This window comes from Coturnix japonica, chromosome 5, assembly GCF_054131305.1.
Source record: "Coturnix japonica strain WE chromosome 5, WE-NBRP24, whole genome shotgun sequence".
Classification (NCBI taxonomy): Eukaryota; Metazoa; Chordata; class Aves; order Galliformes; family Phasianidae; genus Coturnix; species Coturnix japonica.
This window is the reverse complement of record NC_140667.1, coordinates 2177268-2203018: the sequence shown is the minus strand read 5'-3', so window position 1 is coordinate 2203018 and position 25751 is coordinate 2177268. Positions and strand designations below refer to the sequence as shown.

Below are 25751 nucleotides of genomic sequence, written 5' to 3'. Positions count from 1 at the left end.
GGCCGCCCGAGCCGAGGCCGCGCGGAGGCGGAAGCGGAACTAGAAGCGGCCGGAAGTGGAGCGAGCGGGGCCCGCCATGGCCCTCATCTGCTCCAGTGAGCGCGGGGCCGACCGGGGGGGGGCGGCGGGGGGGGGACGGGACGTCGGGAGCACGGCGTGACCGGCCTCGTGCCCCCCGTTATCCCCGCAGTCTCCAACGAGGTCCCCGAGCACCCGTGCGTGTCGCCGGTGTCCAACCACGTGTACGAGCGGCGGCTGATCGAGAAGTACATCGCCGAGAACGGCACCGACCCCGTCAACAACCAGCCGTTATCCGAGGAGCAGCTCATTGACATCAAAGGTCGGGGGGGCAACACCGGGAGCACGGCACCGGGATTACGGGGGTGGGGGGGATACGAGGGGCCGGGCTGAAGGGGGTGGGGGGGTTATAAGGGGCTGGGGGGGGGGGGTACGAGGGGCTGAAGTGGGGGGTACGAGGGGCTGTGCTGGAGGGCACGGAGCTGAGGGTGCATCTATGTTGGCAGTTGCCCACCCCATCCGGCCCAAGCCACCATCAGCCACCAGCATCCCGGCCATCCTAAAGGCGCTGCAGGATGAGTGGGTAAGTTGTGGGGCTGACCCCCTCCCCCTCACCCCCTCCTGCTGACCCCCCCCCACTGACCCCCTTGTGGCCCTGCAGGATGCCGTCATGCTGCACAGCTTCACGCTGCGCCAGCAGCTGCAGACCACACGCCAGGAGCTGTCCCATGCGCTGTACCAGCATGATGCTGCCTGCCGTGTCATCGCACGGCTCACCAAGGAGGTCACTGCTGCCAGGGAAGGTGAGCTGGGATGCAGGGGGCTGCAAGATGCAGGGGAGGAAGAGTCATAAAGCCATAGAATGGGCCTGGGTTGAAAAGAACCACAATTATAATCCAGTTTCAACCCCTCTGCTAAGTGCAGGGTGGGACTCATAATGTTTCTCTGCTTCTGCAGCTCTGGCCACGCTGAAACCACAGGCTGGCCTCATCGTGCCGCAGGCAGTGCCATCCTCACAGCCCAACGTGGCGGTGAGTTTCTCCTACTTTGCTGTGGCTGTCTTTTCTGTTTCCTATGTGCATTTAGCTGAGCCCTTCTCTGCCCCATGTAGGGAGCTGGGGAGTCCATGGACCTGGGTGAGCTTGCAGGCATGACTCCTGAGATTATCCAGAAAGTAAGGACTTGTGCTGCTGCAGCTCTCAGCTGCTCCCTGTCCTGCTGCTGGGGGAGCCCGGGTTGGCAATAACCACTTTTGTGGTGTTTTGCAGCTTCAAGACAAGGCCACTGTGCTGACCACGGAGCGCAAGAAGGTGAGCGGCCTTTCTCACCTCAACTCACATTTCACATTTGAGATGTTGCAGCGATCAGGACATGGCGTGTTTGGAGAGTGGCTGATGTTCATCCCCACACCATTTTCTGTTTGCAGAGAGGCAAGACAGTGCCAGAGGAGCTGGTGAAGCCAGAGGAGCTCAGCAAGTACCGGCAGGTTGCCTCACACGTGGTGAGTGCCGCTGTGCTCTCAAAGACTCACCCTCTTGCTGGGCAGTGTCCAAACCCACAGTTGTGCTGCTGGTCAGGGCCATGGGGGTCGTGGCTTTCACCAGTGCTGGAATGGAGGTGGCACAGGCCTCCAGCAAAGCGCGTTTGAGTTCCCTTTGGGGCATTTTCCTGCTTGTTGCACCAATCTGGCTTCTTTGTGTCTCACACAGGGGTTGCACAGTGCCAGCATCCCGGGGATCCTGGCCTTGGATCTCTGTCCTTCCGACACCAACAAGATCCTCACCGGTAAGGGAGCCATCTCCGTACTCTGTGGTCTTTGGTGTCAGCAGAGACTCTCCAGCTGCCTGGGAATGGGGCCCTTTCTCTGACATCCTGACAAAGGGATGTAAGGAATCCTTTTGGCTCGTAGCAGAGCTTCTCAGGACAGAGATGAACAACAGGTGGATGTTGAAATTGGGCAGCCGCAAGTCCCATGTCTGATTGTCCCTTGCTTTGTTTGCTAGGTGGGGCTGATAAAAATGTCATCGTCTTTGACAAGAGCTCGGAGCAGATCCTGGCAACGCTCAAAGGCCACTCCAAGAAGGTCACCAGTGTCGTGTTCCACCCCTCACAGGTGTGTTGCAGCCCACTTCAAACTTTCCCTTCCTGCCTGTAAGGCAGCTCCCAGACAGGGGCACGACACTGTTTTGATGTTAAAACTTCCCGCTTTGTCCCTCTCTAGGATTTGGTGTTCTCAGCTTCTCCTGATGCCACCATTCGGATCTGGTCTGTGCCCAACGCTTCCTGTGTGCAGGTTGTCCGTGCCCACGAGGGCTCTGTGACAGGGCTCAGCCTGCATGCCACGGGTGATTACCTTCTGAGCTCTTCTGATGATCAGGTTAGAGCCAGCATGGGCCCAAGGTGCATGGACAGCCTGCTTGGTGGCTGTGTGCTCAGTGCTGTGCGTGTCTCTTCCAGTACTGGGCCTTCTCGGACATCCAGACAGGCCGTGTTCTCACCAAGGTGACAGATGAGAGCTCTGGTTGTGGTAAGGCCAAGAATACCCATATTGTGGGGCCATTGTGACTGTGCAAAGGGGGATTTTTCTCCCTTGGAAGTTCCTGGTAGCAGGGCTCTCACAGCACAGAGCATCCCCAACCCTCGTGTATCTTGTCCATCTCTGCAGCTCTCACCTGTGCCCAGTTCCACCCAGATGGGCTCATTTTTGGAACGGGAACAATGGATTCTCAGATCAAGATCTGGGATCTGAAGGTAGGGCTGGCCCTGGGCACGCAGGGGTTGGGCAGTGGTTGCTGTGCTCTGCTTGGTGCCTGGGCAGGATGCTGTAGCTCCAGTCAGGAGCAGCTCCCGCTGTCGTGTTCTGTGCATTCCCATGTTGGCCACTGGGGCAGGCTGGTGGTGGTGCAAGCTGAGCCGCACAGTGGCAATCGCAGGGCTTTGCTCTCTCATGTCTTCGGAACTGAGGCACAGAGCTTTGGGTGCCCCCTGGAATGACAGCCCTGTGCCTTTCCTTATCCTTGCTTCTCTGGGCCTGTGTGAACTCTGCTGTCCTTTGGGGCTGTTGTTGAGCTGCTGCCTTGGGGAGGCAGGGGGTGCTGGAGGCCCATGTTTCACCCTCCTGTCCCCAGGAACGCACCAACGTGGCCAACTTCCCAGGGCACTCTGGCCCCATCACCAGCATTGCCTTCTCTGAGAACGGCTACTACCTGGCCACGGCTGCGGACGACTCCTCCGTCAAGCTCTGGGACTTGCGTAAACTGAAGAACTTCAAGACGTTGCAGCTGGACAATAACTTCGAGGTGTGTTGGCTCCCATTTCCCTCGTCCCACTGTTGGTCATTCTAGCCCTGCTGCTTTGCTCTGCTCATGGTGCTGGAGGATAGAGAGGGTGATGCACCTCAGGCAGGATGCCTGGAGCTACTTGGGCCTGACCTGAAGCTTTATTCCTCTGCTCCTCCCCAGGTGAAGTCTCTCATCTTCGACCAGAGCGGCACCTACCTAGCACTGGGCGGCACAGATGTGCAGATCTACATCTGCAAGCAGTGGACAGAAATCCTCCACTTCACCGGTGCGGGGCTGTGGGAGGGAGCATGGGGCTGAGGGGGGCAGAGGAAGCCCCTCGTGGCTCTTCACGATGTAACCTTATGCTGTCTTCCCTCTGCAGAGCACAGTGGCCTCACCACAGGGGTGGCTTTTGGCCACCACGCCAAGTTCATCGCCTCGACGGGCATGGACCGCAGCCTGAAGTTCTACAGCCTGTAGTGTGGGGCTGGCAACGCTCACTGCAGCGCTGGGGTTTGGGGTGGGAGGGGGGGTTTCCTTTCTCCTTTAGGTTTCCTCATTGTAACATTTGGCAGAGGCGGGTGTTAGTTGGATGTCGCCCTCCCCGTGCTCCATGGATTTGTTGTTTTTAGTTTTCCAGTTTCGTGTTGGTCTTTCTGGCTTTAGACTCCCTTCTGTGGCTGTCAGTGATGCACTGAGAGGCTCCGACCCATACCCCGGTGGATAGTTGTGACGGAGGGATGTGGGGCAGGGGGGGCTGTGCAGTTTTGTAAGCAGTTATGTAGTTTCAGTGCATCAATAAAGAACTATTGACCATAACCCTGGTCAGTGTGATGGGGGCTAGGACAGACCCAGGTCTGCTGGGGCTCATCCCTTCCTCCCCACCTCCAGCCCGCATTGCTCCCATCCCACAGATGACACTGCTAGTCTTTGCCAGTTGCTGATTTATTGTTCCCACTTGCCTCCACTGTGACCAGTGTTGGGATTCTCTCCTGTCCAGGAGGAGGAGCAAGGAGGCAGCAGTGCTCAGTGTCTCCTTGCTGTAGGACGTTTGGGCAAGACGATGTGTCCCCCAGAGGTGACTGTGCCCAAGATATCTGCTGTCTTCCTGTCCCTTGCAGCCCGTCGGGCCCCTGGGGAGGGGGACACAGGGGTCGGTTTGAGAAAGGCAAGGGCAGATGGGGCCCCCAACCACAGCCCCACTTACGGGAAGGCACAGCCACTTGGCAGGAGGGCCGGCAGGGCTCGGGCTGTGCCAGGTGGCACACTGAGGCACTGCACTGGATGTACACCTGTGGGACAAGGTGCCACATCACACCTGGCATCATGGTGGGGTCCCACTGAGCAGGAGGACACCCCCCTGCCTCACCTCTCCCTCCAGCACCACTGTGGCAGGGCTGTCCACAAAGGCAAAGGTGGAGATGGCAAAGCGCTGGTAGTGGCTGGGGAAGGGCATCTGCAGTGTGGCAGGTCCCACTGGTACCAGCTGTGTCCTGTAGTTGTCCCCAGCAAAGGGGCAGCTGAGGGGTGACCAAAGACCCTGTGTCAGCCTAAGCGAGCCCTGCCAGCCACCCCCCTCCCCACCTGCTCACCCGTCCACCAGGATGGGCCACTGGGGCTCGGCTGCCGGGCTGGTGCTGGGGGCCGCCCAGCACTGGTGCAGCACCAGCACCAGATTGGGGTCAGTCTTCTGCAGCAGCCGCACCTCCACGTAGATGGGGTCCCGCAGCACCTTCACCAGCGGGTAGTCAGCATCAGGGTGGTAGGAGCTGTAGCTCTCATCTGTGAGGGGGGGTTGAGGCTGAGCAGGGCACAGGGGAGTGGAAGGTACGAGGGGGTGGGGAACACAAGGATGGAGGATAGCGGAATGGGGGACGTAGAGATGGAAGTAATCGTGGGGGGGGACACAGGGATGGGGATGGAGGGCAGGGGATGGAGAACCGGGATGGGCTCACCGGTGGCGATGCGCAACTGCAGCTGGAGCGGCCCCGGCTGTGCCAGAGGGGCAGCAGTGGGGGGCACGGCCACCTCCAGGCTGAGCGGCAGCAGCTCAGTGGCGTTGTAGATGCAGCGGGCATGGAGACTGCGGGGAGACAATGGGGTGAGCAGCACTGTGAGTGTCCCCACAGCCCTCACCCGTCACCCCCTTACATGTAGACACTGTCACGGGTGACAGAGCCACGGGGCCCCGGCTGGACATCGATGGTGGAGATGAGCTGGTTCTCGTAGACTAGCCTGTCCTCCATCACCTGCGGGGAGGTGGGCACGTGGCGGTCAGGCTCTCACTCTGCTGTCGGGTGTGGGGGGGTCACTGAGGGCTTTACCCCCACCTGCACAGTGGTGCCACACTGTGTGACGGGAAAGTGGAAGAGCACAAAGGCGTCGGTGGTCTGGGTGGGCTGGCAGCCAGGCTGGGTGCTGGCCAGGCGAACGCTGTCCAGGTTGTAGGGCTGCGCCGACAGCCCCCGCGGCACCACCAGCACGAAGTGGCCCTCGGGTAGGCACTGCACGGTGGCTGCAGCACACAGAGGTGCAGTTACATGCTGCAGTTGGCCACGGGGAGCAATGGGGCACCCGCTGCCGAGCCCTACCTGTGTTGCCGTAATAGCAGGGCGTCGTGCGGTCTGTATCATCAAAGCAGCATCCTGCCTGCAGGCAGGCATCACGGCCCGGCGGGGACACGCAGGACAGCCTCCCCGCTGCTACCTGGCACTGCTCCCGTGTCAGCGGCTCACCTGGAGCGGGGAGCACTCAGCAGCACACGTGCCCACAGTAAGTGCCCCCCCCTGCTCAACCTCAACAACCTCCTGCCCACCTCCAGCATCTCCCTGCCCACCCTTCTGCCCGAGCATCCCTGTCAACCCACAGCAGCCTCTTCCCTGATCGTCTCCCTTCCAGCCCTAAGTGTCCCTCTGCCCACACCAAGCACCCCCTGCTCACTCACCTGCTCAAGCATTTCACTAACCCATAGTGTTCCCCTCCCCAAGCACTCCCCTGACTACCCAAACCATCCTGCCCTCTCCAAGCATCCCGTAGCCCACTGTGACTATCCACCTACTCAACCCAAACATACTCCTGCTCACCCTTCTGCCCAAGCATTTTCCTATCTGACCACAGCATTCTCCTGCTCATGCACCTGCAGCTTAACAAAGCATCCCTATACCCCTCCTGAGCATCCCCCTGCCCAAAAATCTGTAGTCCATCCCAAGCATCCTTGGTGCCCACCTTCCTCGGATGCCCTCCGCCCACTCCCAGCACCCCTCAAGTCTCCATGCACAGGTACACCCCCATCCTATCCCATCCCATCCCATCCCATCCCATCCCATCCCATCCCATCCCATCCCATCCTATCCCATTCACTTACCTGCCCCCGGCGAGGGGTAGAAGAGAGCTGTGGGATGCAGCAGCCCAGCCTGGGCCTGGGACTGCAACCCTGGGCTCACCAGCCCTGGTCGTGGTGGCAGACCTGGGCGCAGCAGCCCTGGTCGGGGCTGGCTGGATTGCAGCAGCCCTGCTTGGCTCTGGAGGCTGGGGCGAGTGAGGCTGCCCTGGGAGTGGGACTGGAGGCTGGGGAGAAGCAAACCCAGCTGGCCTTGGGGTTGGAGGCCCGGACGGAAAAACCCTGCTTGTGTATGAGTACTGGTGTGCATCAAGCTGGGCTGCAGCCCAGGCTGCACTAAGCTTGGCTGGTTTGGGTGCTGGAGACCTGAGTGAAAAAGACCTGCTTGGGTTTGACTGCTGGCGTGCACCAGCCCAGGCTGGTTCTGGAGCTGAAGACCTGGGCGAAGGACTCCCAGTTGGGTTTGAACTCCTGGATGCACCAATCCATGCTGGCTTTGAGACTGAAGACCTGGGCGAAGGACACCTGGTTGGATTTCACTCCCTGGACGCACTAATCCATGCTGGTTTGAGGACTGAAGACCTGGACGAAGGACACCTGGTTGGATTTCACTCCCTGGGTGCACTAACCCATGCTGGCTTTGGGACTGAAGACCTGGACGAAGGACACCTGGTTGGGTTTGACTCCCTGGAAGCACTAATCCATGCTGGTTTTGGGTCTGAAGACCTGGGCGGAGGACACCTGGTTGGGTTTGACTCCCTGGAAGCACTAATCCATGCTGGTTTTGGGTCTGAAGACCTGGGCGGAGGACACCTGGTTGGGTTTGACTCCCTGGAAGCACTAATCCATGCTGGTTTTGGGTCTGAAGACCTGGGCGGAGGACACCTGGTTGGGTTTGACTCCCTGGGTGTGCTAATCCATGCTGATTTGGGGTCTGAAGACCAGGGCGAAGGACACCCAGTTGGGTTTGGCTACCGGCATTCAGCAGTCTGTGCTGATTTTGGGACTGAAGACCTGGCCGAAGGACCCCTGCTTGTATTTGACCCCCAGCATGCACCATCTCAGGCTGGTTTTGGGACTGAAGACCTGGACGAAGGAGACCCATATGGGTTTGACCACTAGCGTGGGTCATCCCAGGTTGGTTTTGGGGCTGGGGTCTTGGGTGCCCCATGCCAGGATGAGGCTGGCCCTGCAGTTCCTGGTGCCCCAGGATGGGCTGAGTGTGTGCCACAGGATGACTCTGCTCTATGGGGGGTCTGAGGGGCAGCTGGGGATGGGGGATGGCCAGGGAGGAATGGGCTATGTGCTGCAGGGAGCCGGATGGTGGCTGGGGGATGAGGACATCAGCACCATGACTTGGCAGGGCAGCATCGCCCCGGTCAGGCTGGTGGTGGCCATGCACTTTCTCATTCCTGAGGATCTCGTAGCCAGCCGGCCGTGGGCACGTCATGTTCACCTCGTAGGAGGCAGCCATCACCCCACTGAGAAGCATCTCCTCCAGCTGAACCCGCAGCACATAGTGGCTGTCCTATGGCAGGGGGAGCAGGAGATGTAACCCTGTTCCACCCCTCTGGGTCTCCCACAAACGAGCACGGCCTCACCTTCACCAACACATGGCAGCCCTCGTAGCCAGCTGAGAAGATGAGCCCGCCGTCCTCCCCAGTGCTGAGCCAGTGCAGGCAGATGGAGCAGTTGGCCACTTCGAAGCGGGTGCCAAACTCATCTGCGAGGACACGGGGGCAGTGAGGCTGACCCCATCTCACCCCTCTCATCCTGCCATTGGATGCACATCACTTACCCAGGACCTTGAAGCGCACCGTGCGGCCACGCATGGGGAAGGCCAGCAGCTGCATGCCAAAGTCCCCGCAGTCATAACGGTACCGCAGCAGTGCTGAGCCAGAGGGCAGCCCTACAGGCAGCAGTAGCAGCAAAGGCAGCAGCAGGGAGCAGCTCCAACCCATCTTGGTGCTTAACAGAGCTTCCCGTGGGGCTCCTCCATTTATACCTGGGCAGCAATCAGATGACCAAGGCATCAGCAAAGTGATGGGGGGAAGCGAAAGCTGTTTGAAGTGCCCAGTGTCCTCCAAATGGGGAATTGAGATCTGGTGCTGGACCAAGAAATGGGGCTGAAGCAGCACCGTGCCGGCATAAGACCCCACAGCTCCATGGTGTACGGCGTCTGCCTCCCTGTTGGCCACGGGAGTGTGCTAAGGGGTCCCATAGAGCAGCCCTACAACAGGGACATCTTCCTCCAGGCTGGGCTGCCCCAAGCCCTGTCCCAGCACTCTCTTGGCCTGGGGTGCCCCCACACACAGACCCAGGTCGCTCTGCCCCGCTCGTGGTGCTGCAGGGGAACCGAAAGTCATTTAGAGATCACGGTGCCCCACAGCTGTCATGGGCTCAGGGAAACGCTCCTGCAAATGGGGAATTGAGACTGCTGCTCCCAGCAGGGCACAGGGGTCTTCAGCCACCCCTTGGCTCACTTGTCACCTCACACTGCTCTGGTGCCAATGGCAGCAGTACTCCAAGGTGCTCGGTGCCAGAGTGCTGGGGTGCCCACCGACACCAAGTGGAGGGGGCAGGAAAACCTAGAGGTGAATTGTGGCTGGGCTGGAGGTGTGGGGAGTGCTTCATGGGGCTCAGAAGGACCTTGCTCCCCTCAGGTTGCTGCTGACAGCAGCATTTCATTTGTTTTCCCTGTGCACTCCCTTTCCCCGTCACCCCCCACCCCCCCCCGCCATCCAGCCCTGGTTTCTCTTATGGGTCCTGCCTTTAGTGAAGCTTAAGTTCTCTCACCCCAGCCCCGGTGCCTGTTTTGGGGTCACAGCCAGCTCCAGGCCTACACAGACCCAAGGAGCCCTGGAGCTCAGCCATCAAACCATTGGAGCCAGGCAGACAAAGGGTGAACATTCCCTTTTCATGGGAGGAGAAAGGATGATTTCTGAACCAGGACCACATAGAGACACTCAGCTCAGCAGGAAGAGAACATGGCTTAACTAGACTTGAGCTCAGTTTTCCCTTTACTTGGAGAGCAATTCCCAAGTGTCAAATCCCCCTCTAGGGCTGGGTACAGGAAACGTGGCTGCTGCTGCTCCTTGCCCAGCACGCTCACACCCGGGTCAAAGGGCCTCATTAGTCTCCACCAAGACTCATTAACTCCCACCGTGCCCTAAGGTGTGACCATTGCCTTTATTGAGCAGCTCACAGCTTGATGGCAAGCGCGGGGCTCAACTGCAGCTCCAAGAACTGCACGATCTCCTGCCATGATTGCTGCTGCGCCCTGGCGTGGGGCTCGGGCTCTCCGCCCCACACCACGGGCAAAGGGCTGCCACGCAGGCTGGAGATGCTGCAGAGGGGTGAGCCAGGGGGCTCGATGAGGTGTCCAGCCCCGGGGTAGGACAGCAGGCGGTAGGCATCCTGCGGCAGGCGTTCCATGGCCAGCTGGGCAAAGAGTTTGCTGTTGAAGCTGCGATCGGCTTCACCCACCACAAAGAGGACCTTGCCTTGGATCTTCTCCACTGGGATGGCCGAAGCACTGCAGGCTGGGCTGCGCGGGTCAGTGAAGATGGCTGAGTTGTCCATGGCGCCCAGCTCAGTAAAGAGCATGCGCTCGGTCTGGTAGGGGATGGAAGGGATGCGGAGGCCCTTGTAGAGCAGCGGGTTGCCGTACAGGAAGCTGGTGCCGTTGATCCACACTGTGGCCACCACTTGTGGGAGGAAGGAGGCCATGGCCAGAGCCACCTCAGCCCCTTTGGACACACCAATGACACCCAGCCCTGGGCCTCGCACCTGCAGGGGGAAAGAAGAGGGGGTTGGCACTGATAGGATGGTACTGGGGCAGCCATGATCACTGGGGAAGCACTGCTCACAAGGAGGCATCTCAGCCAGCAGGACCTCTCTGTGCACTACAGTATTGCCTCTGGTCATCAAGACATCCCTGGTCAGCAGGATGTCCCCAGGCTCAGGATGGCCCTGGCCATGGGGACACTGCTCTCAGACATAGGGTGTAGTTCTTGGGTGTTCTGCATGGAGCCAGGAATTGGATTCAGCAACCCTTAGTGGGTCACTTCCAACTGGGGATGTTCTGTAATGCTATGATCCGTGTGTGTCCCCAGACACAACGACATTCCCAGACACCAGGACACCTCACCCCAACCTCCATGTATGGACAGATCCAGGATGATCCTCCTGGACAGGCCCAGGATGATCCCAACCTTTCAGACACCCTCATTCATCACTGTGTTCGTTTTCTGGGGCTGCCCACCACACCACTGCACTCACCTTGGGGTGCTGCAGGAGCAGCTCGGCAGCCTCCTCAAAATAGTCCAGGTCAAGCTGGGTTAGGCCTTTGGGGAGATCCTCATAGGCAAAGAAAGCCAAAGCCAGCACTGCAAAGCCTCGGCTGGCCAGCAGCCCAGCCCGGAACTCAATGAGACCACCTGCACCTCCAAACAGGTCGATCACTGCTGGGAAGGGCCCCGGGCCTGCAGGTAGCAAGGAACCCAACACCATGAAGGATGCTACCAACCCATTACCATCCCACAGCCCAAACCTGGCTCTGGAGGACCCCCTGGAAGACCCATCACCAAGGGGGTGCCAGCAGCCCCATGGCCACCATCCCACAGTCCAAACCCAGCCTTGGGGTCTTCCCATGGAGGAACCCCCCAATCCCACCTCCAGTTCCAAGCCAGTAGGGCAGCGACCCATAGACCCTTTGGGGCTTCTTCTGCACCCAACACTCACCTGGAGGCAGCAGCAGGGCCCCCCGCACCCTCCCCTCGCGGATGGGCACCCGCTGCACACCAGGGCCCACATACCACCGCTCGGCGGTGCAGGCGGCCAGGGGATTGTCCTGCTGCCCCGACACTAGGCGGAGGCCATCAAACACCTCCAGGTGGACGAGGAAGGGGCTGCCCATCACGTCGCGCTTCACCAAGCGCTTGAAGAGGCTGTCTGGCTGCAGGAACCAGAAGAGCCCCATGGGCCAGACACCGGTGTAGTTACCACCCAGGGCAGCGTGCCGCCCAGCATCCACCGTGCCCTCCTCATCAGAGCGGTAGAATGCACGCGCTTGGAAGCGCTCGCCGTGCTCATCCGTCAGCCAGGCACGCAGAGTCACCAGCTGCGAGGGAGCCAGCCCGGATACCACCACCTGCACCATCTGGTCAGCAAGCGAGGAGCTTGGTGTCACCGTCACCTGCACCATGGTGCACCTGGGGACAGCAGCACAGCAGCATCATGTCGGTGTGCTGCTCCAGGATCCGGCCCCAGTAGTCCCCCCCCCACTCACCACCACCTCCTCTCCCACTACAGTACACTCTAGACCCACTGCCCCATGCTCACCCCTTTCCCAGAGAGCTCCATGAGTCCATTCCCAGAGTCCTGCATGGAGGTGTACACCCACATACCACACTAGAAAACCTCCTGCGTGCCCCAAAGCCACGTGGAGAGGACCAAAGCCCCTCTTACCCTGCAGCAGAGGCAAAGGCCAAGTCAACCGCTGTGCACTAGGGACGGGCAGCACCTCACCACCGCAGCAATCATTAACCCAGGAAGCGGCAGGAACGCAGCCATGAGGCTGATGACCTGCAGTTCTGCCACGCCCCATGGCAGGTTGTTCAGCCCTTCCCCTGCTGGGGGTGGTGATGCAGCAGCGGGGAGCTCCGCCTGCCCCACTGGAGGGCCCATAAATGCCGCATCCAGTTGTTAACTCCCTATGCTTCCCTCTGCCCCGGGTGCAGCTTAGCACAGGGAAACACAGCCAGCAGGAAAAAGGCAGAAATGGGCATTCATATGGCAAGAAATCTGACCACAGATTTGAAGAGGTGTGTGTGGGCTTCCAGCTCCAAGCCTTTCCCTTCCTCCCACCTCCCTGCTATCCTCCAGCCCAGGATGGGAGGCTGGAGGCTGCTGTGTGCTCACTTGCTCTGCAACACAGTGGAGGTTCCCCCACCCCAGCACTCAATCTCAGGCACAAGGCCTCCCCCAGAGGAAATGGAGCCCCAGGGGCAGGGGGCCACGGTGCTCTGTGAGCCCAGAGGTACAGAAGCCTCCCTGAAGGCGAGGCCAGAGCAATTCCTCTTTGCTTTTAATAAAGAAAATATAGATTTGGGTAGTTCTCAGTCCAGCTCCAGGCACTGACAACGACCTGGTTTCACAAGACAGGGCAGGCAGCAGCTGGATCCTTTTCCATCCTGCTGTCCATTCAGAGCTGAGGCCCCAGAGAGCAGCAGGACCTGCAGAACTCCAGCCTCACTCTGTAGCTGCTTTGCACTTTATGGGTGCCTTCTGGAGCATACCCAGCGTGTCCCGCTTCTCCACCCTGCGCAGCTGCTTCTTCTTTGCCCTCTTGAGCTTCATTGGGTTGCGGATCTGGGGAACAGAAAGAGGCAGCTTTCAGGTAGGTGGAAAGGCAGCATTTTATCCTAGAACTCCCAGGAAAGCCTCCCAGCTCCCCCAGCTCTTGAATGGGAGGGAAGGAACAGGAGACAATCATCCCCCTTTATCCCACCAGCCCCAGGTCTCTCCAAGGTAGAGAAGCCCTACCAAAGCCTCACATGCTTGGAGCAATGCTGGTGCCCCATATCCCTTGCTCTGTCACCACATGGGTTACTCCTGGAGTGATTTCACGTGGAGCTGCAACTGTCCTTCCCCAGCCCCTCTAAAGCCAGGTAAGTAGGGGGAGGTACTGGAGCAGGAGCCAAATCAAACCAGAGCCCAGCATTCAGTTCTAGACTCACCACTTGAACAATCTCTGCCTTCCGCTCATTCTCCAGACGCCTTCTGAGGTTCTCCTCCCGCCGCCGCTTCTTCTCCTGTGGAAGCAGCACCAAAACATACCTGCAGCTCCCACCCTCCAGCCTTAAACCCAGGCTCCTGGGAGCAGAGGGGCCAGACAAGGAGCTGCAGGGCAATAGCAATGCCCACGCATGCAGAAATCCAGCACACAGAGTTGAGCCATCACCACTTTCCTTCCCCACCCTCCACGAGGCTTGAGTTTTGAATTTATCCCAAAATAGCAACTTGTAGAAAGTGACTATTAGGGCACAGAGCTGGCCCGGCTCCCAAACGCAGCACCCTGCTACCTCTCTCTCCCTCTGCTTTGCCTCCTGCAGGTGCTGCACCAGGTCCTGCACCAGCTTCTTCTCCTGCCGCTCCTTCAGCTTCCGCTCCCACGAAGTGCGAAGAGGTTTATCTTTCACCATGAGTGAGAACCTGGGTGGGAAGGTGGAGCTGCAATGGGGAGAGGCAGACCAACACCCACCCAACGTGCAATGGGGAGAGGCAGACTGACACCCATCCACCCCAACACTTCCCAGAGCCGGGATGTCTACAAGCCCTGCCACAGCTCCGCCTCCTCTGCCCCCCAATTCAGGGACCCCAAAGCCCCCACATCGCTCAGGACCCACCCTAAGCCCTCCCGGGTCGCTCCCCCACCGCAGCCCCGTGCCTCCCTATATAACCCCGCACCCCCCGGCCCTCCCCTTCACCCAGAGCCCCTCACAGCCCCGCGGCCTCTCCTCGTCCCCACCTCTTCCTACCCGGGTCCTTCCACACCCGCCCCGATTTGGGCCTGCCCCGGGGGATGGCCGCCACCGCCGCCTCTTTCCGCTTCTTGGCGGCCTTGCGACGGGCTGGAGCTCGGGGGACTTCAGACACCGGACCCGCATTTGAGGTCTGGACCGGATCGGGGGCCGAGCTCCCCGCGTTGGGCCCCTCAGGGCCCGGAGCGGCCGCTGTACTGCAGCCCTCCATCCTCCACGAGGCGCCTTTCTCGCGGCGCAGAAAGATGACATCACTGCGCGCATGCTCTGTTCGGACTTATAGCCGCCATGTTGGTGACGGGTAGTACCCCATCAGAGCAGGTAGGGGCCGCCATGTTGGTGACGGGCAGCGCCGCGGGGCCGGGTGGCGGTCGCCATATTGGAGCCTGTCGCCATATTGGAGGCGACGTGCTGCCCGAGCCGCAGAGAAACGCGAAGCCATGTCTGGGGAAGAGGCCGTTTATTGGGATATTTGTATTTAGGAGTGCGTGGGGATGGGCACCATCCGGCTCTGGGGAGCAGCAGGGATGGCATTGTCTTCTCTACAGCACCTGCACAGGGAGAAGAAGGTCCCATAGGGCTGCCATCAGGGCCTGGTGAGGACGGCTCAGGGGCTGGTGAGGAGACCATGGAGCAGAGCCTCTTACCATGCGTGTGTAGCTGTATTGCTTGATGGCGGTGCAGCCAAAGGTCAGGGCTGCCACGGCCGTGCAGAACTCCAGAAGGCCGAAGAGGACGAGGATGGAGTCGAAGCCGTTGCTCAGGGCCTGGTGGCATGAAGGCAGTTAGCATCCTGCTGCCCCACGGTGCCCGCTGCCCCCCAGCCATGGGCAATACCTTGGTCTCAGCGCTGGAGCACCATTCCTGCCTCACCAGGAGCGGCATGCTGGCACTGCTGCTGCAGCCAGGAATGCTGTGGGTGATGGCCACCATGTGTATGAGCATGGCCACCAGCGTGCTGAGGATGACAGCGGCGTTGGCCACGCAACACACCTTCACCTGCGTGGTTCACATCAAGAAGGGTCACCCCTACGGGGATGCGTCTCCCATCCAGCCTGCTGTGTGCAGCAGCGACACAAAGCCCTTACCAGCAGGATGTTCTCTCTTTTCTCGCTTTCCACCAGGAGAGAGCCTGAAACCAGGAGCTGCTCGGAAAACACAGGAGGAAGAGAGGCAGCAGCTGGGCACAGCCTCCCATCACCCATCCCAGAGCCCCTCCAGTGTTCAGGTCTGCCCTCACCAACTCTCCAACCACAGAAAGAATAGTGGATATGAGGTGCACATGGAGCCCCTCATGACAAGGGGATCCAGCCCCATATCTCTGGGCAGTAAGGGGTTGAAGCCCAAGCGTGCCCTTGCGTACCAGGACCCCGAGCCAGAAGAAGACTCCGCTGGCCACAGGAATGGAAAGGACACTGTTGTGCTCTGCACAGGTCAGGATGACACCGAAGCACAAGTGGATGATGCCAGTGACGATGTGAATGGTCTGGGAAAGGACAGGAGAGAAGGGATCCCCCGTGTGCTGGCAAGGATCGGCATTGCCATTACATGTGTCCCACCCTGATCCCAGCATCAGCAGTACAGTGCCAAGGGGATGTGCCCTACCGTGCCACAGACTCACCCCCAGCACTTTGGGCTGTGCTCTCCTGAAGCCGCTGATTTGGAAGGAAGACACAGTGGGCCGGACAGAGCTGGAGGCCAGCTGGGCTGCCCGTGGGTCTGTGGCTGGGATGACCTCTGTGATGATCCGCACGCCGCCAGATTCTGTCACTGTGGTTGCCATTACCTGCAGAGGCCCAGGGATGGGGGTGGGCCTGCGCTTGGTCCGTGTCCCCGATGGGGACGTCCCAGATCCCGTCCTGCACCCCATGTCCCATCCTGTGCCCTTTACCTCACTTATCCTGGCTTATGCTGCAGCTCTTGGTCCCCTGGGAAGTTTAGGTGGAGTACGGGGGCTGCGGTGCCGCTGCCCTTTGGTCCGCAGAGGAAGTCTGTTTGCGGAAGTCCTGTCAGGCCCCTCTTGCTCAATGAGGCAGCTTTGCCAATAGAGGGAAGAGCTGCAAAACCCACAAATGAATCCGCCCTGATTGCCTGAAGTGGGCTTCAGTGATCAGAGGAAGAGACCATTGCTCTGGCTGGTGCTCCCCATAAAGGACAATGGGAGTGATATGTCACGTGGCCTAAGACCTGTCAGTGCTCAGGAACCTCGTTTGCTACCTGTTGGTGTTTTTCAGGGCTATCTCTCCTTCCCAGCTACCCTGTCTCCATGCGCCTGTCCCTGCTGATGACAGTGCACCCACGGTCACAAACTGGGGGGCTTGCTCCCCCATTGAAAGGAAGGGGGATGCAGTCATTTACGATAGGAAATGAGAGCTCAGACTGGGAACGGAGCCACAGCACATGGCGAGAACTCCCAAAGGGCACCCGGGGGTCCCCTTCCTCCCTCCTCAGGACACCATGATCCGGCTCTGCCAGAAAACAGCCACATGGAAGAACAGCCAGGATGGTTGGGATCCTGCCCCAGGAAATGAGTGTCCCCTGTGACAGGGGCAGGCAGCTTTTGGAAGTGCCTCTTGCTTTGCTTTGGCTGTAGAGCTGGGACACCTGCTCTGTGAGCCCGTGGGGGCTACCTCTTGGCATCCCCATGTCCATGCAACTTCTCCACTCTCTGCTGTGGTTCACAGAGGGCTTGGGACAAGGCTGCTTTGTCACACATCCCCACAGTGCATTGTTTTCTGCTAGGCATGTTTCTGAAGGGGTGATGACTGCGGATCAGCGTACAGGATGGAGAGTGGCTTCTGTGAGGAAATGAGCCTGGAAGGTGTCCCCATGGCAGTACACTGCTGGGGGAGACACCTGGGGTCTGGAGAAGGAGCAGTTCCCCACAGCAGGCTGGGTTACGTCTCAGGAGGTGGAAGAGTTCTGTTCCTCAGCTTTGCTCCTGGTTCGCTCTCATCCCAGCAGCGGGGGCTCACTGAGGTGCCTTAAAACCCATTTCTGAAAGAAGGATTCGTGGAGAAAGCAATTCTTCTCTTTCTAAATAAAGCCAGGCCCAGCTGGGGATGGCGGGAGCCCAAGGTAGGATGTTAGAATATAGTTTAGAAGCTGATGCCAGAGGAGGTGAAGCTCACAGGCGTCTGGCTGAGCAGATGCCGGGAAGCAGCACAACCCTGCGTGCTGCAGGCTCTTTCCAATCCAAATCCCTGCTTTTTCCAAGGAAAACAAGTCACAGTGGGTAAATGCTTTTCACAGCAAGTTTCTGCTTCCTGTGAAAAAAAACTTTATATCCCCATAAAAATAGCGAAAGACAGAATTCAGCTTTTTCTCCAGAGCACCGATTACTTAAAGAGGAAGTTGCGTTTTCTGGGGCAGCCTTCAGCAAAAGGGGTAAAAAAGGAAGAGCTGTATTTAATCTCTGCACCCATTGCTCAGCAATGGGATGTGCTGCTCCTAAAGCCCATCCCAGCTGCCTCCTGCTCTGCTTTCACCCAGGAATGGGTGCAGGTCCCCAGCTCTTGGTGGGGTTTGTCTGGACCCCGCAAGGGTGCTGGGCACAGGGTGGGGTGGCCAAAACACCAGCACAAAGCTGGGTGTGCACAGGGGAGCCCTGGGGAGTTAGAGCTTGCTGTGCTGTGAGTGCAGGGCATGCAGTGTGATCCTCTCCCCCTGCACTCCCCCCACCTCCAGGGCTTCTCCTCCCAAACCGGCTCATTATTTTTTCAGCACCGAGCCCAGAAATAACTGAGAGCGAGTGAATAATCCATGAGGTTTTGGCTGAATGGTGTAAGCGCTGGGAGGGGGGTGGTGAAATGAGCGAGAAAACACGGAACTTGACCCAAAACTCCTCCCGGAGGAAGGTGCAAAATACTCTCCAATAAATCCTCCTCTGCTGGGGCTCATCTCCACAGTCTCTCCTTAGCGCAAGCCCCCACAGCAGAGGATAGAGAATTGAAATCTATAAGGAGCTGTAACCTCCACAAGCAAACACCTCCCCCCCCCCCCCCCCCAAAGGAGTAGAGCAAGATCTGGCCACAGCATTTTATTATTTTATTTTGAAGAGAAAATGAAGCCAGCAGGGGCTGAGCTGACAACGGAATGAGTCCAGCTGCTGCATTGGCGCCCAGCACCTGGCTGGGGTAATGGGGCAGGACCACCCCCAGAGCCTCCCCAGAGCAGCCAGGAGGTGAGAGCTGGTGGGGTATGGGGGTCAGGAAAGGGAAGGGGGGCAGGGGGACAGGGGACTATGTTTAGGGGCTACAAGCATGGCCCCAGCCTGCGATGCAGCGAGAGGAGGTGCCGATGCCCTGGGGCTGCAGGTGGCTTCGGGGACATCCTTTCTGCCCAGCTATACTTCAGGAGCTGCCAGCTGTGAAAGAGAAGTGTTCAGAGATGGCTGCTGCACAAAGAGCTGGGGGTTCGATGCAGCCCTCCCAGAGCCCCCTCACCTCTGAGTAGCTGGGTGGCTGCGGCAGCTCTGCTTGCACCACGGCCAGGTCCACCCTGGTGGTGCTGGGCACGATCAGCATGGCCTGGAGGGGAAAAATAGCATCCCGTGCTTATCCCTGGCCAAGGCAATGAGGACCCCGTGCTCTGCCTGCTGCTCCCCATCTACCTCGTTGGGGCTGAGGCGTGTTGCCCGGCACCAGAAGTTGGCAGTGGCGACAGCAATGCAGAACTCCAGGATGGTGAAGATGAGCAGCACAATGGAGATACCATTTCCTGCGAGCTCCAGAGTGGGGAAGGTTCCATCAGCAGTGCCCGGTGCTTGACATCCCCCATGCACTGAGGATTTTCCCCGTCTCCCACCAGCCCTGGGAGCTCTTTGTCCTTTACCTCTCTGCTTTCCCAAAGCTCAGGCAGAACCAGGCACGTGTGGGGCATGAGTCACCTCCCACAGCACCAGCCCAATATAGGTCAGGTGATGGCACCATGCCCATGGGGTGACAGGAGCCCCAATAGAGCCAAGACTCCAATAGGACTAGGGAAGTGTTCCAAGGCACAGTCCAAAAGGCTGAACAGAGCTACACCCCCACCTACCAGGACGAGGTAGTTGTAGTAGTCCTCGCTGGAGCGGTACAGCCCGTTGAAGTTGAGGTCAATGATGAAAGCAACGATGCCCAGGAGCGCAAAGATGGCACTGATGATGTTCATGGCCTGGCTGCCCTTCACCTGCAGGCACGGAGAAGCTTTTCCAGGCCCTTTAGACCCCACAGCTGTGGGTAACAGCTCAGGGCCGTCCCTCAGCACTGCTGCTGACACAGCAAAAGGGCTGCATCCAGCTTTGTTAATTCCCCTCCTCCCATTGCTCATCAACAGAAATAACCTCGGTACCAGCTTCAAACGGGGACGCAGCTTTGCCCCAGCGGGTTTCACCCGTGCGTGTGCTGCTCCCCATCTCCCACTATAGATTTGAGGCGGGGGGGGGGGGGGAGGATGGGAGGGATGGGGAGACAGACACTCACCGCACACTCTGTGGGATTCTTCTCTGCCCCAATGGACAGGCAGCCTGAGATGATGAACTGCACCAGGAGAGGGGAGGGGGACGTTCAGTCCCATGTCCCCAGAGCCACAAAGAACACCCCCCATCTCCAGAGGAAGCGGGGGAAGCTGGCAGGCAGCCCCCAGCCCCATGCTACGCACAGACACACCACCCAGAAAGGGGATCTCGCCGGTGATGAAGATGGAGGAGTAGACGTTGGTGATCGTGGTCAGGACGATACCGAAGCCAATGTGCATGAAGCCAGTCATGATCTGGATAGTCTGAGCGGATGGTACATCAGGGTTGGGTCCCTCCTGGGCAGCCCCTGAGCTTTAGGGGCTAAAACCCCAGGGCTCCAACCCTGTAGTTTACGAAGGGGTTCCCATATCTATGGAATCCATGCGTGGGGGACAAATCTCTGCTGTGTGCTATGCTGGGAGAGGCACGCAGCCCCTGTGCATCCCCACCTTCAAGCCGAGGGTTAACCCTTCAGTGCCCCCAGCCCCCCCATGTCAAGGGTTAACCCCTTTGTTCCCCCAGCCCCAAGGGAGCTTCCTTCACCGTGATGCACAGGGAGGGAGAGGGAGGAAGGTTTTTGTGCCCCCCCAGCGACACTAAAGTCTGGGAGCAGCCAAGGGGATGGGAAACCTTTCAGGGATGCTAAGGGTGAGGGCATTTAGGAGAGGTACAGCAGGGGTACGAGGAGTTGTAACAGGAATGTAGGGGAGCCATAGGGATGGGAACCCCCTTCCTCCCCCCTCCCACCCCCCCCACTCCCAACTCACCCCCATCACTCGGTTCTTGCCCTTGGGCAGGGTCTCGGCCGTGTACATGACGGCACGGCTCCCCAGCCGCAGCGTCCCCATCCCCTGCATGGAGACAGAGCCGCCACCGGAGCCCCCCCCGGCTCCATCTACATCTTCCCCCCCTCCTTGCTCCGCTCGCTCCCGGTCCCGAGCACCGGGGGCCGCCCCCACTCCAGCGATTGGAGCCTCCGCCGTGATGTCAGGGGGTAACCACGCGTGACCGTCGTGAGAGCCCGAGGTGTGCGAGCTGCTGGAGAAAATGAGGGACAACGGGGCAGGGGGGAGCGGGCACTGAGAGCTCAGAATCCCCCCTCCTCCCCCTCCTTTCCCCCCAGAAAAAATAAAGCAAAAAAGAAAAAGCGAAAACCAACAACCCCTCTCTGTCTCTTTGTTCTGTTTACAGCAGCTTAAAGTGAGTTCCTGGAAGAAAGCTCCATCAAAGCCATTAGGCACAGGAACATCTCCTCCCTGCGGGGTAGGCTGCGGAGAAAAGAGTCCCCTCCCGCCCCCCCCCCTCCCCTATAGGTCTATGCAGCTGAAGGGGCTGCTAGGGCAAGGGAGGGCACTTCTGTATGGAGAGAAAGGAAGACAAATGGGTGCCAGCGTTGCCACCCCTCGATTTGAGAAAGCTCCCTGGTCAGCAGCCCTGCTCCTTGGGAAGGGAGGTGGGAGGACAGCGGTGCTGCTGCCCCTCTGTACCTTCCAACCTGGGGGATATCCACCCCCATAACCTGGGGGGATATCCCACCAATTCATCCCCACAGAGCTCTCCCCATTAACACCCCGACCCAGCAACACAGCTGCAAGTACCAGGCACTTTTTCCCAAGGTGCTCCCAAAGGCAAACACTCCCATGGGCACAGAGCTCTGCCCTTTTACCAGCATCACACCATGGGCACCCTTTTCCCCCCAGCAGGTGCCATCACGCAGCTGGCTGGATCAGCACAATGCAGAGAAGGACATCTCAGGGCTGCTCTGCGAGCAGAGGGGTGATGTGTGAGCACAGCCTGGGGAGACCAGTGCCAGGCACCAGACTTATTTGTATTGTCCCAGACTTGTTCCGCTGGTCCCAGTGCCAAGGTAGATGGCCACTCCCGATCCGGCTGCACCACAACCCCATTGGTCAGCGAGCACCACCCCTGGGTGCAAGGGCCAGGCACACAGATAAGCCCCCAGGCACAGAAGGTCAGTGCAGCACTGCTGGAGGAAGCAGAGATGATGTGGTATCAGAGGGGCACTGCTGGCACTGAGGCTCTGAGGATGCTCAGCGTGGCTCTCAGCATTGCGGTGCTTCTGGCAGCTGAAGGCTGTGGGGCAGAAGACACGGTCCACCAGGACTGCAGTGAGTAACATGGGGATGTCGGGGAGGAGAATGGGTCCAAACCCAGCAGGGGACACACGGGGTGCCCAGCACATCCCAGCCTGCTCCCTCTCGCCACAGCCATCAACACGGAGGAGCGTGCCCGCATGCTGGGGATACTGCAGCTCTCAACTATAGACAGCGAGCTGCCCAACCCCAGTGTGCTGCTGGCCCTCAACCTGGCTGGGGACAGCAGCAAGGCCCGGCAGTACTTGTTGGAGCAGATCAAGGAGACGGCAGTGAAGCAAGCAAAAGGTAGAAGGGTGCCTCAGGGGGCATCCCAAAACACTGTGGCATCGGTGCCCTGGGCTGGCTGCCCTATAGTCTGGGGACAGTAGGTTGGGGTCCCAGCTCCTGTGTGCACCAGCCACTCTCTATCCCCACAGACATGTCCTCGGGCCAGGTGGCCCTGTACACGCTGGCCCTGCTCTCCTCCTGCTGTAACCCAAGACATGTAAAGGTGCACAGGCAGAGCGTTGACCTGCTCAGCATCCTTCAGGAGAAGACAGACCAGGAGGTGGCACACTGGGGTATGGGGCTCAGGGTGGCACATGGTGACTCAGGGATGCTGCTCTGACCTGTGCTGGCTGAGGAAACCTTGTATTTCACAGAGGAGTATGGCATCCCACAGAGCACCCTGTTCAGCATGGGGCTGGACGCACAAGCGCTGTGTGTGGTGGGTGCTGGTGGCTACCAGAGCGCTGCCGTCATCCTGGCCAAGCAGCTGCTGAGTTCCCAGGGCGAGCTCTCTGTGGGTAAGAGTCCCCACAGCCCAACACTGTGCTCCACGTGGCTCTGTCCGTGCCAAGGAGGCAGTGACTGTGTTGCTATGCAGATGAGCAGGCCATGATGGCACTGGCACTGGTGTGTGCCTACAACCAGACTAAGCTTCAGGACGTGCGGGACCTGCTGAAAACAGCTCTGACAAAGGTGTCCAATGCCCTTCTCGACAAGCAGGCAGAGGGAAATGGCATGATTGGGAACATCTACAGCACAGGTCTGGCCACACAGCTGCTGCTGGCTGCAGGCAAGTTCTATGCCCCGCGGGCATGGGACTGCAGGCAGCCTGTGGCCACCATCACCAAACACCACCTGCAGCAGCCCATGGCCGTGGCTCAGGCACTGCCAGCCCTGGTGGGTAGAACCTACCTAGATTCTGCCAGCCTGAACTGCAGCTATGAAGCATCTACAACCACTAACCTGCAGCTGGACCCGATCCTGAGCCAGGGCATGATGGCTGAGAAAGGTATTGGCTGCCTCCAGCCCCAAGGAGCCCCCACCCCACTCTCCTTATAGTTTCTAATTCAATTGGGTTTCTAACTTCAGTTGGGTATGCACCTTATGGGGCTAGAAGAGTCCAGATTAGGGGGATGTGGCTGCTGTTGTGTTATACTCTGTTTTTAGGCTGATGGATGTGGGTTTTGGTCCGTCATTAGCCCTTAATGAGACTAAAGGTCCCTTGCAGGAAATATCACCTTTCCCTTTTGTTGACAGCAGCCATTGGCACACACTTGACATACCTGTGGTCACAGTGTCACATTTCCACTCGTTCTTTGCATATCTGCCATCACTGATTTCTCCTTACTTCCTTGTTGGACAAAGATTTCCCCTTTGAGACAATGAACTCCCAGTTCCCGTCCCATTTTCCCATCAGTATCCACAATCACAGTGAAATACACCATCATCAACCACTTGATTGGACACTACTTCACCTACACCACCACGGTGAGTGTCCCTGCTGGCTCCGTGCTGCTGGTGGTGCTGGAGGAGGCACAGAGGGTTGACCCCAATTTCAGGTGAGTATTGGGGGCCATATCAAGCTCAGTGCCACCACCTGGGCTCCAACCCACCGCCCACCTGCCCCACAGCTTCAAGACAGTGCCAACATCGTGGGGCCCGATGGTGGTGTCCATCCATGGGTTGGATGCCAGTGAGACCGAGCGGACCTTCTGGCAGTTCTTTAGCAGCAGTGATGCACTGGAAGAAGGTGGGCAACGCTGTGGGGCTGTGATGGGAGCTGTGATGGGGGCTGTGATGGGGGGCTGTGATGGGGGGCTGTGATGGGGGCTGTGATGGGGGCTGTGATGGGGGCTGTGATGGGGGGCTGTGATGGGGGCTGTGATGGGGGGCTGTGATGGGGGGCTGTGATGGGGGGCACAGCCTCACAGCCGTTCCCCATTGCAGGGGTCGGCACATACAAGCCGCACAACGGGGAGCACATCCTGGCTGTCTTCAGCACCTACTGACGGCAGGAGGAGGAGGAACGTAACTGCTGGGCGATACGGCGGGGCAGTAAAGACTCATTTGCAGCACGTCCTTCCTTGTGTGCTTTCGAGGTCCCTTCCAACCCTTCTGCTGTGCCGTGGTTCCATGTTGCTATACACGGGCTGAGGGCGCTGCCCGGACAGCCGGAACCCACATTGCCCTTCCATCAGCCGAGGGGGAAGGAGAAGCTGAGGGACCGGAAGTGCTCCCCGCCGGGCGTCTGATGAGACGGACCCAATGGCGGCTCACAGCAGAGGGCACTTCCGGCCATGGGGTGGTGGCGGCTGGGGCGGCCCGCGGCGGCCTGCGGAGGTCGGGGGGGATCAAGGGGGGCTGTGGGGAGGGCAGGGGGGGTCTGTAGGGCGGGGAATGGGGCGAGCTGTGTGTTGGTGCCCGGGGAGGCGCCCCCGGCCCGGCCCGGCCCTGAGCGCTCGCTGTGCCCGTAGGTCGCTGGGGCAGCGCCGTGCCCCGGGCGGGCCTGAAGAAGTTCGTGCTTCCCCCCGACTACAGCGGTGAGTGCGGGGAAACAGCTCTAATGGCGGCGGTGCCTGAGAGGGTTCCGTGTTTCACCCTCCCCCGTCCCACCCCGCGCTGATCCCAGTTCCGCGCCCCGCAGGTATCACCATCCCGGAGAGGCCGAAGCTGAAGTTCATGGAGAAGGTGCCGGCGGTGCCCAAGGTCAAACGGGAACCGCGGCAGCTGCGGGACATCCGCGGGCCGTCACATGTGGCCACCGACTTCACGCAGGGGCAGTACGGCATCCTGGTGAGCACCGGACCCGTGATGGGTTGTACCGGACCGTGGTGGGTTGTACCGGACCGTGGTGGGTTGTACCGGGCTGGGTGTACCTCCAGTGCCCAGCCCTCAGCCCTTGCCGTTGTCCCCCAGGCGCTGGGGGGTGGTTACCTGCACTGGGGGCACCTGGAGATGATCCGTTTGACCATCGGGCGCTGCATGGACCCCAAGAACATGTTTGCCATTTGGCGCGTGCCGGCCCCCTACAAGCCACTGACAAAGAAGAGCCTCGGACACCGCATGGGAGGAGGCAAAGGCCCCATTGATCGCTACGTGACTGCGGTGAAGAGCGGCAGGCTGGTGGTGGAGCTCGGTGGTCGCTGTGAGTTCGAGGAGGTGAAGCCGTTCCTGGTGCAGGTGGCCCACAAACTGCCCTTCCCTGCAATTGCTGTCAGCCGCCAGAGCTTGCAGCAGATGCGGGAGGAGGAGAAGGAGAAGAGGCTCAACAACCAGAACCCCTGGACCTTCGAGCGTGTCATCACCGCCAACATGCTGGGCATGAGGAGGTACCTCAGCCCCTACGACCTGAAGCTGAAGGGGCACTACTGGGGGAAGTTCTTCCTCCAGCACAGGGTGTAGCCCGCAGGCAGGGATGGAGACAATGCAATAAAGCCTTCTGTGAAAGGATGGAATCAGAGAATCTTTGGTGTTGGAAAAGACCTCTAAGATCACTGAGTCCATCCATCTGCTTACCACCAAATAATACTTTCCCACAGCTTCCTCTTCTCCAGACTGAGCAATCCCAGCTCCTTCGGCCACTCCCCATAAGATCTGTGCTCCAGACCCCTCACTGGCTTCATGACCTTTCTCTGGGTGTGCTTATGGGGGTTGAGGAGCCCAGATGCAGAGATGGGACCTGGAGGT

The 25751-nt window shown here is 59.4% G+C and overlaps 8 protein-coding genes across 14 annotated transcripts; 3 read left to right on the top strand and 5 right to left on the bottom strand.

Annotated features, from left to right (window-relative positions):
- Positions 1 to 45: 45 nt before the first annotated feature.
- Positions 46 to 4118, top strand: PRPF19 (pre-mRNA processing factor 19). The gene is made up of 16 exons (XM_015863138.2): positions 46 to 95; positions 191 to 340; positions 525 to 601; positions 680 to 821; positions 976 to 1049; positions 1130 to 1192; positions 1287 to 1328; positions 1445 to 1519; positions 1728 to 1803; positions 2022 to 2131; positions 2240 to 2395; positions 2476 to 2545; positions 2684 to 2769; positions 3147 to 3317; positions 3480 to 3585; positions 3682 to 4118. The coding sequence occupies exons 1-16, from the start codon at positions 77 to 79 to the stop codon at positions 3777 to 3779; spliced, it is 1515 nt and encodes a 504-aa protein (XP_015718624.2). The 5' UTR covers positions 46 to 76; the 3' UTR covers positions 3780 to 4118.
- A 110-nt stretch (positions 4119 to 4228) lies between these two features.
- On the bottom strand, positions 4229 to 8897 carry ZP1 (zona pellucida glycoprotein 1). Of its 4 annotated transcripts, NM_001323244.1 has the most exon segments (12): positions 4229 to 4432; positions 4507 to 4591; positions 4669 to 4819; positions 4892 to 5081; positions 5255 to 5382; positions 5451 to 5548; positions 5630 to 5814; positions 5891 to 6034; positions 6664 to 7236; positions 7309 to 8167; positions 8241 to 8362; positions 8438 to 8608. In NM_001323244.1, coding segments are annotated over 12 exon segments (2805 nt in total). In that variant the 5' UTR covers positions 8601 to 8608; the 3' UTR covers positions 4229 to 4325.
- Positions 8898 to 9809: 912 nt separating this feature from the next.
- LOC107314177 (acyl-coenzyme A amino acid N-acyltransferase 2-like) lies at positions 9810 to 12134 on the bottom strand. Of its 2 annotated transcripts, none has more exons than XM_015863140.3 (4): positions 11983 to 12134; positions 11383 to 11852; positions 10921 to 11123; positions 9810 to 10428 (listed from the first exon to the last, which is right to left on the bottom strand). In XM_015863140.3, exons 1-4 carry the CDS (start codon positions 12009 to 12011, stop codon positions 9841 to 9843), a joined length of 1290 nt encoding a protein of 429 aa, XP_015718626.1. In that variant the 5' UTR covers positions 12012 to 12134; the 3' UTR covers positions 9810 to 9840. The 2 variants fall into 2 exon arrangements, with proteins under 2 accessions (XP_015718626.1, XP_015718627.1); XM_015863141.3 differs by having other exon boundaries at positions 12109 to 12134.
- Positions 12135 to 12710: 576 nt separating this feature from the next.
- Positions 12711 to 14417, bottom strand: CCDC86 (coiled-coil domain containing 86). The gene is made up of 4 exons (XM_015863155.2): positions 14171 to 14417; positions 13725 to 13854; positions 13380 to 13454; positions 12711 to 13011 (listed from the first exon to the last, which is right to left on the bottom strand). Exons 1-4 carry the CDS (start codon positions 14392 to 14394, stop codon positions 12892 to 12894), a joined length of 549 nt encoding a protein of 182 aa, XP_015718641.1. The 5' UTR covers positions 14395 to 14417; the 3' UTR covers positions 12711 to 12891.
- Positions 14418 to 14626: 209 nt separating this feature from the next.
- On the bottom strand, positions 14627 to 16182 carry LOC107314179 (membrane-spanning 4-domains subfamily A member 15). 2 transcript variants are annotated; one of them, XM_032445123.2, is made up of 7 exons: positions 16075 to 16182; positions 15805 to 15969; positions 15547 to 15669; positions 15272 to 15328; positions 15021 to 15182; positions 14831 to 14950; positions 14627 to 14734 (listed from the first exon to the last, which is right to left on the bottom strand). In XM_032445123.2, the coding sequence occupies exons 2-7, from the start codon at positions 15964 to 15966 to the stop codon at positions 14726 to 14728; spliced, it is 633 nt and encodes a 210-aa protein (XP_032301014.1). In that variant the 5' UTR covers positions 15967 to 15969; positions 16075 to 16182; the 3' UTR covers positions 14627 to 14725. The 2 variants fall into 2 exon arrangements, with proteins under 2 accessions (XP_032301014.1, XP_032301015.1); XM_032445124.2 differs by lacking the exon at positions 15547 to 15669.
- Positions 16183 to 18209: 2027 nt separating this feature from the next.
- On the bottom strand, positions 18210 to 20621 carry LOC146760606 (membrane-spanning 4-domains subfamily A member 12-like). 2 transcript variants are annotated; one of them, XR_014946284.1, is made up of 7 exons: positions 20448 to 20621; positions 19824 to 19943; positions 19646 to 19702; positions 19221 to 19352; positions 18796 to 18902; positions 18629 to 18712; positions 18210 to 18549 (listed from the first exon to the last, which is right to left on the bottom strand). XR_014946284.1 is itself a non-coding variant. In XM_085548080.1 (7 exons), exons 1-7 carry the CDS (start codon positions 20535 to 20537, stop codon positions 18529 to 18531), a joined length of 618 nt encoding a protein of 205 aa, XP_085404206.1. In that variant the 5' UTR covers positions 20538 to 20621; the 3' UTR covers positions 18210 to 18528. The 2 variants fall into 2 exon arrangements, 1 of the variants encoding a protein (XP_085404206.1); XM_085548080.1 differs by having other exon boundaries at positions 18796 to 18909.
- A 1037-nt stretch (positions 20622 to 21658) lies between these two features.
- CBLIF (cobalamin binding intrinsic factor) lies at positions 21659 to 24139 on the top strand. Its single transcript, XM_015863139.3, has 8 exons — positions 21659 to 21809; positions 21909 to 22082; positions 22214 to 22357; positions 22439 to 22582; positions 22663 to 23073; positions 23482 to 23623; positions 23696 to 23814; positions 24012 to 24139. The coding sequence occupies exons 1-8, from the start codon at positions 21683 to 21685 to the stop codon at positions 24071 to 24073; spliced, it is 1323 nt and encodes a 440-aa protein (XP_015718625.1). The 5' UTR covers positions 21659 to 21682; the 3' UTR covers positions 24074 to 24139.
- A 183-nt stretch (positions 24140 to 24322) lies between these two features.
- Positions 24323 to 25519, top strand: MRPL16 (mitochondrial ribosomal protein L16). The gene is made up of 4 exons (XM_015863150.3): positions 24323 to 24404; positions 24539 to 24604; positions 24709 to 24857; positions 24981 to 25519. Exons 1-4 carry the CDS (start codon positions 24362 to 24364, stop codon positions 25464 to 25466), a joined length of 744 nt encoding a protein of 247 aa, XP_015718636.1. The 5' UTR covers positions 24323 to 24361; the 3' UTR covers positions 25467 to 25519.
- The last annotated feature ends 232 nt before the right edge of the window (positions 25520 to 25751 follow it).

What these genes read in the sequence shown, in the direction of transcription:
- PRPF19 (XM_015863138.2), top strand. An exon ending in CACCAACAAGATCCTCACCG is followed by an intron (nt 1,804 to 2,021) that starts GTAAGGGAGCCA and finishes TTTGTTTGCTAG; the next exon opens with GTGGGGCTGATAAAAATGTC. An exon ending in AGATGAGAGCTCTGGTTGTG is followed by an intron (nt 2,546 to 2,683) that starts GTAAGGCCAAGA and finishes CCATCTCTGCAG; the next exon opens with CTCTCACCTGTGCCCAGTTC.
- ZP1 (XM_085547761.1), bottom strand. Translation starts at nt 8,672, where the DNA reads ATGCCTTGGTCATCTGATTGCTGCCCAGGTATAAATGGAGGAGCCCCA. An exon ending in GCTGCCATGTGTTGGTGAAG is followed by an intron (nt 8,168 to 8,240) that starts GTGAGGCCGTGC and finishes CCCCTGCCATAG; the next exon opens with GACAGCCACTATGTGCTGCG. An exon ending in CAGTGGTGCTGGAGGGAGAG is followed by an intron (nt 4,592 to 4,668) that starts GTGAGGCAGGGG and finishes CTTGTCCCACAG; the next exon opens with GTGTACATCCAGTGCAGTGC.
- LOC107314177 (XM_015863140.3), bottom strand. Translation starts at nt 12,011, where the DNA reads ATGGACTCATGGAGCTCTCTGGGAAAGGG. An exon ending in TGGAGCTCTCTGGGAAAGGG is followed by an intron (nt 11,853 to 11,982) that starts GTGAGCATGGGG and finishes TGCTGTCCCCAG; the next exon opens with GTGCACCATGGTGCAGGTGA. An exon ending in GGCCCTGCTGCTGCCTCCAG is followed by an intron (nt 11,124 to 11,382) that starts GTGAGTGTTGGG and finishes TGCTACCTGCAG; the next exon opens with GCCCGGGGCCCTTCCCAGCA.
- CCDC86 (XM_015863155.2), bottom strand. Translation starts at nt 14,394, where the DNA reads ATGGAGGGCTGCAGTACAGCGGCCGCTCCGGGCCCTGAGGGGCCCAAC. An exon ending in AAGGACCCGGGTAGGAAGAG is followed by an intron (nt 13,855 to 14,170) that starts GTGGGGACGAGG and finishes CTTCCCACCCAG; the next exon opens with GTTCTCACTCATGGTGAAAG. An exon ending in AGGCAGAGATTGTTCAAGTG is followed by an intron (nt 13,012 to 13,379) that starts GTGAGTCTAGAA and finishes TCTGTTCCCCAG; the next exon opens with ATCCGCAACCCAATGAAGCT.
- LOC107314179 (XM_032445123.2), bottom strand. Translation starts at nt 15,966, where the DNA reads ATGGCAACCACAGTGACAGAATCTGGCGGCGTGCGGATCATCACAGAG. An exon ending in AAAGAGAGAACATCCTGCTG is followed by an intron (nt 15,183 to 15,271) that starts GTAAGGGCTTTG and finishes TGAACCACGCAG; the next exon opens with GTGAAGGTGTGTTGCGTGGC. An exon ending in GCTCCAGCGCTGAGACCAAG is followed by an intron (nt 14,951 to 15,020) that starts GTATTGCCCATG and finishes TCATGCCACCAG; the next exon opens with GCCCTGAGCAACGGCTTCGA.
- LOC146760606 (XM_085548080.1), bottom strand. Translation starts at nt 20,537, where the DNA reads ATGCAGGGGATGGGGACGCTGCGGCTGGGGAGCCGTGCCGTCATGTAC. An exon ending in GCAAGAACCGAGTGATGGGG is followed by an intron (nt 19,944 to 20,447) that starts GTGAGTTGGGAG and finishes CCATCCGCTCAG; the next exon opens with ACTATCCAGATCATGACTGG. An exon ending in CACGCCTCAGCCCCAACGAG is followed by an intron (nt 18,713 to 18,795) that starts GTAGATGGGGAG and finishes TTTCCCCTCCAG; the next exon opens with GCCATGCTGATCGTGCCCAG.
- CBLIF (XM_015863139.3), top strand. Translation starts at nt 21,683, where the DNA reads ATGATGTGGTATCAGAGGGGCACTGCTGGCACTGAGGCTCTGAGGATG. An exon ending in CCAGGGCGAGCTCTCTGTGG is followed by an intron (nt 22,583 to 22,662) that starts GTAAGAGTCCCC and finishes GTTGCTATGCAG; the next exon opens with ATGAGCAGGCCATGATGGCA. An exon ending in CAGTGATGCACTGGAAGAAG is followed by an intron (nt 23,815 to 24,011) that starts GTGGGCAACGCT and finishes TCCCCATTGCAG; the next exon opens with GGGTCGGCACATACAAGCCG.
- MRPL16 (XM_015863150.3), top strand. Translation starts at nt 24,362, where the DNA reads ATGGGGTGGTGGCGGCTGGGGCGGCCCGCGGCGGCCTGCGGAG. An exon ending in GCCCGCGGCGGCCTGCGGAG is followed by an intron (nt 24,405 to 24,538) that starts GTCGGGGGGGAT and finishes CTGTGCCCGTAG; the next exon opens with GTCGCTGGGGCAGCGCCGTG. An exon ending in GCTTCCCCCCGACTACAGCG is followed by an intron (nt 24,605 to 24,708) that starts GTGAGTGCGGGG and finishes CGCGCCCCGCAG; the next exon opens with GTATCACCATCCCGGAGAGG.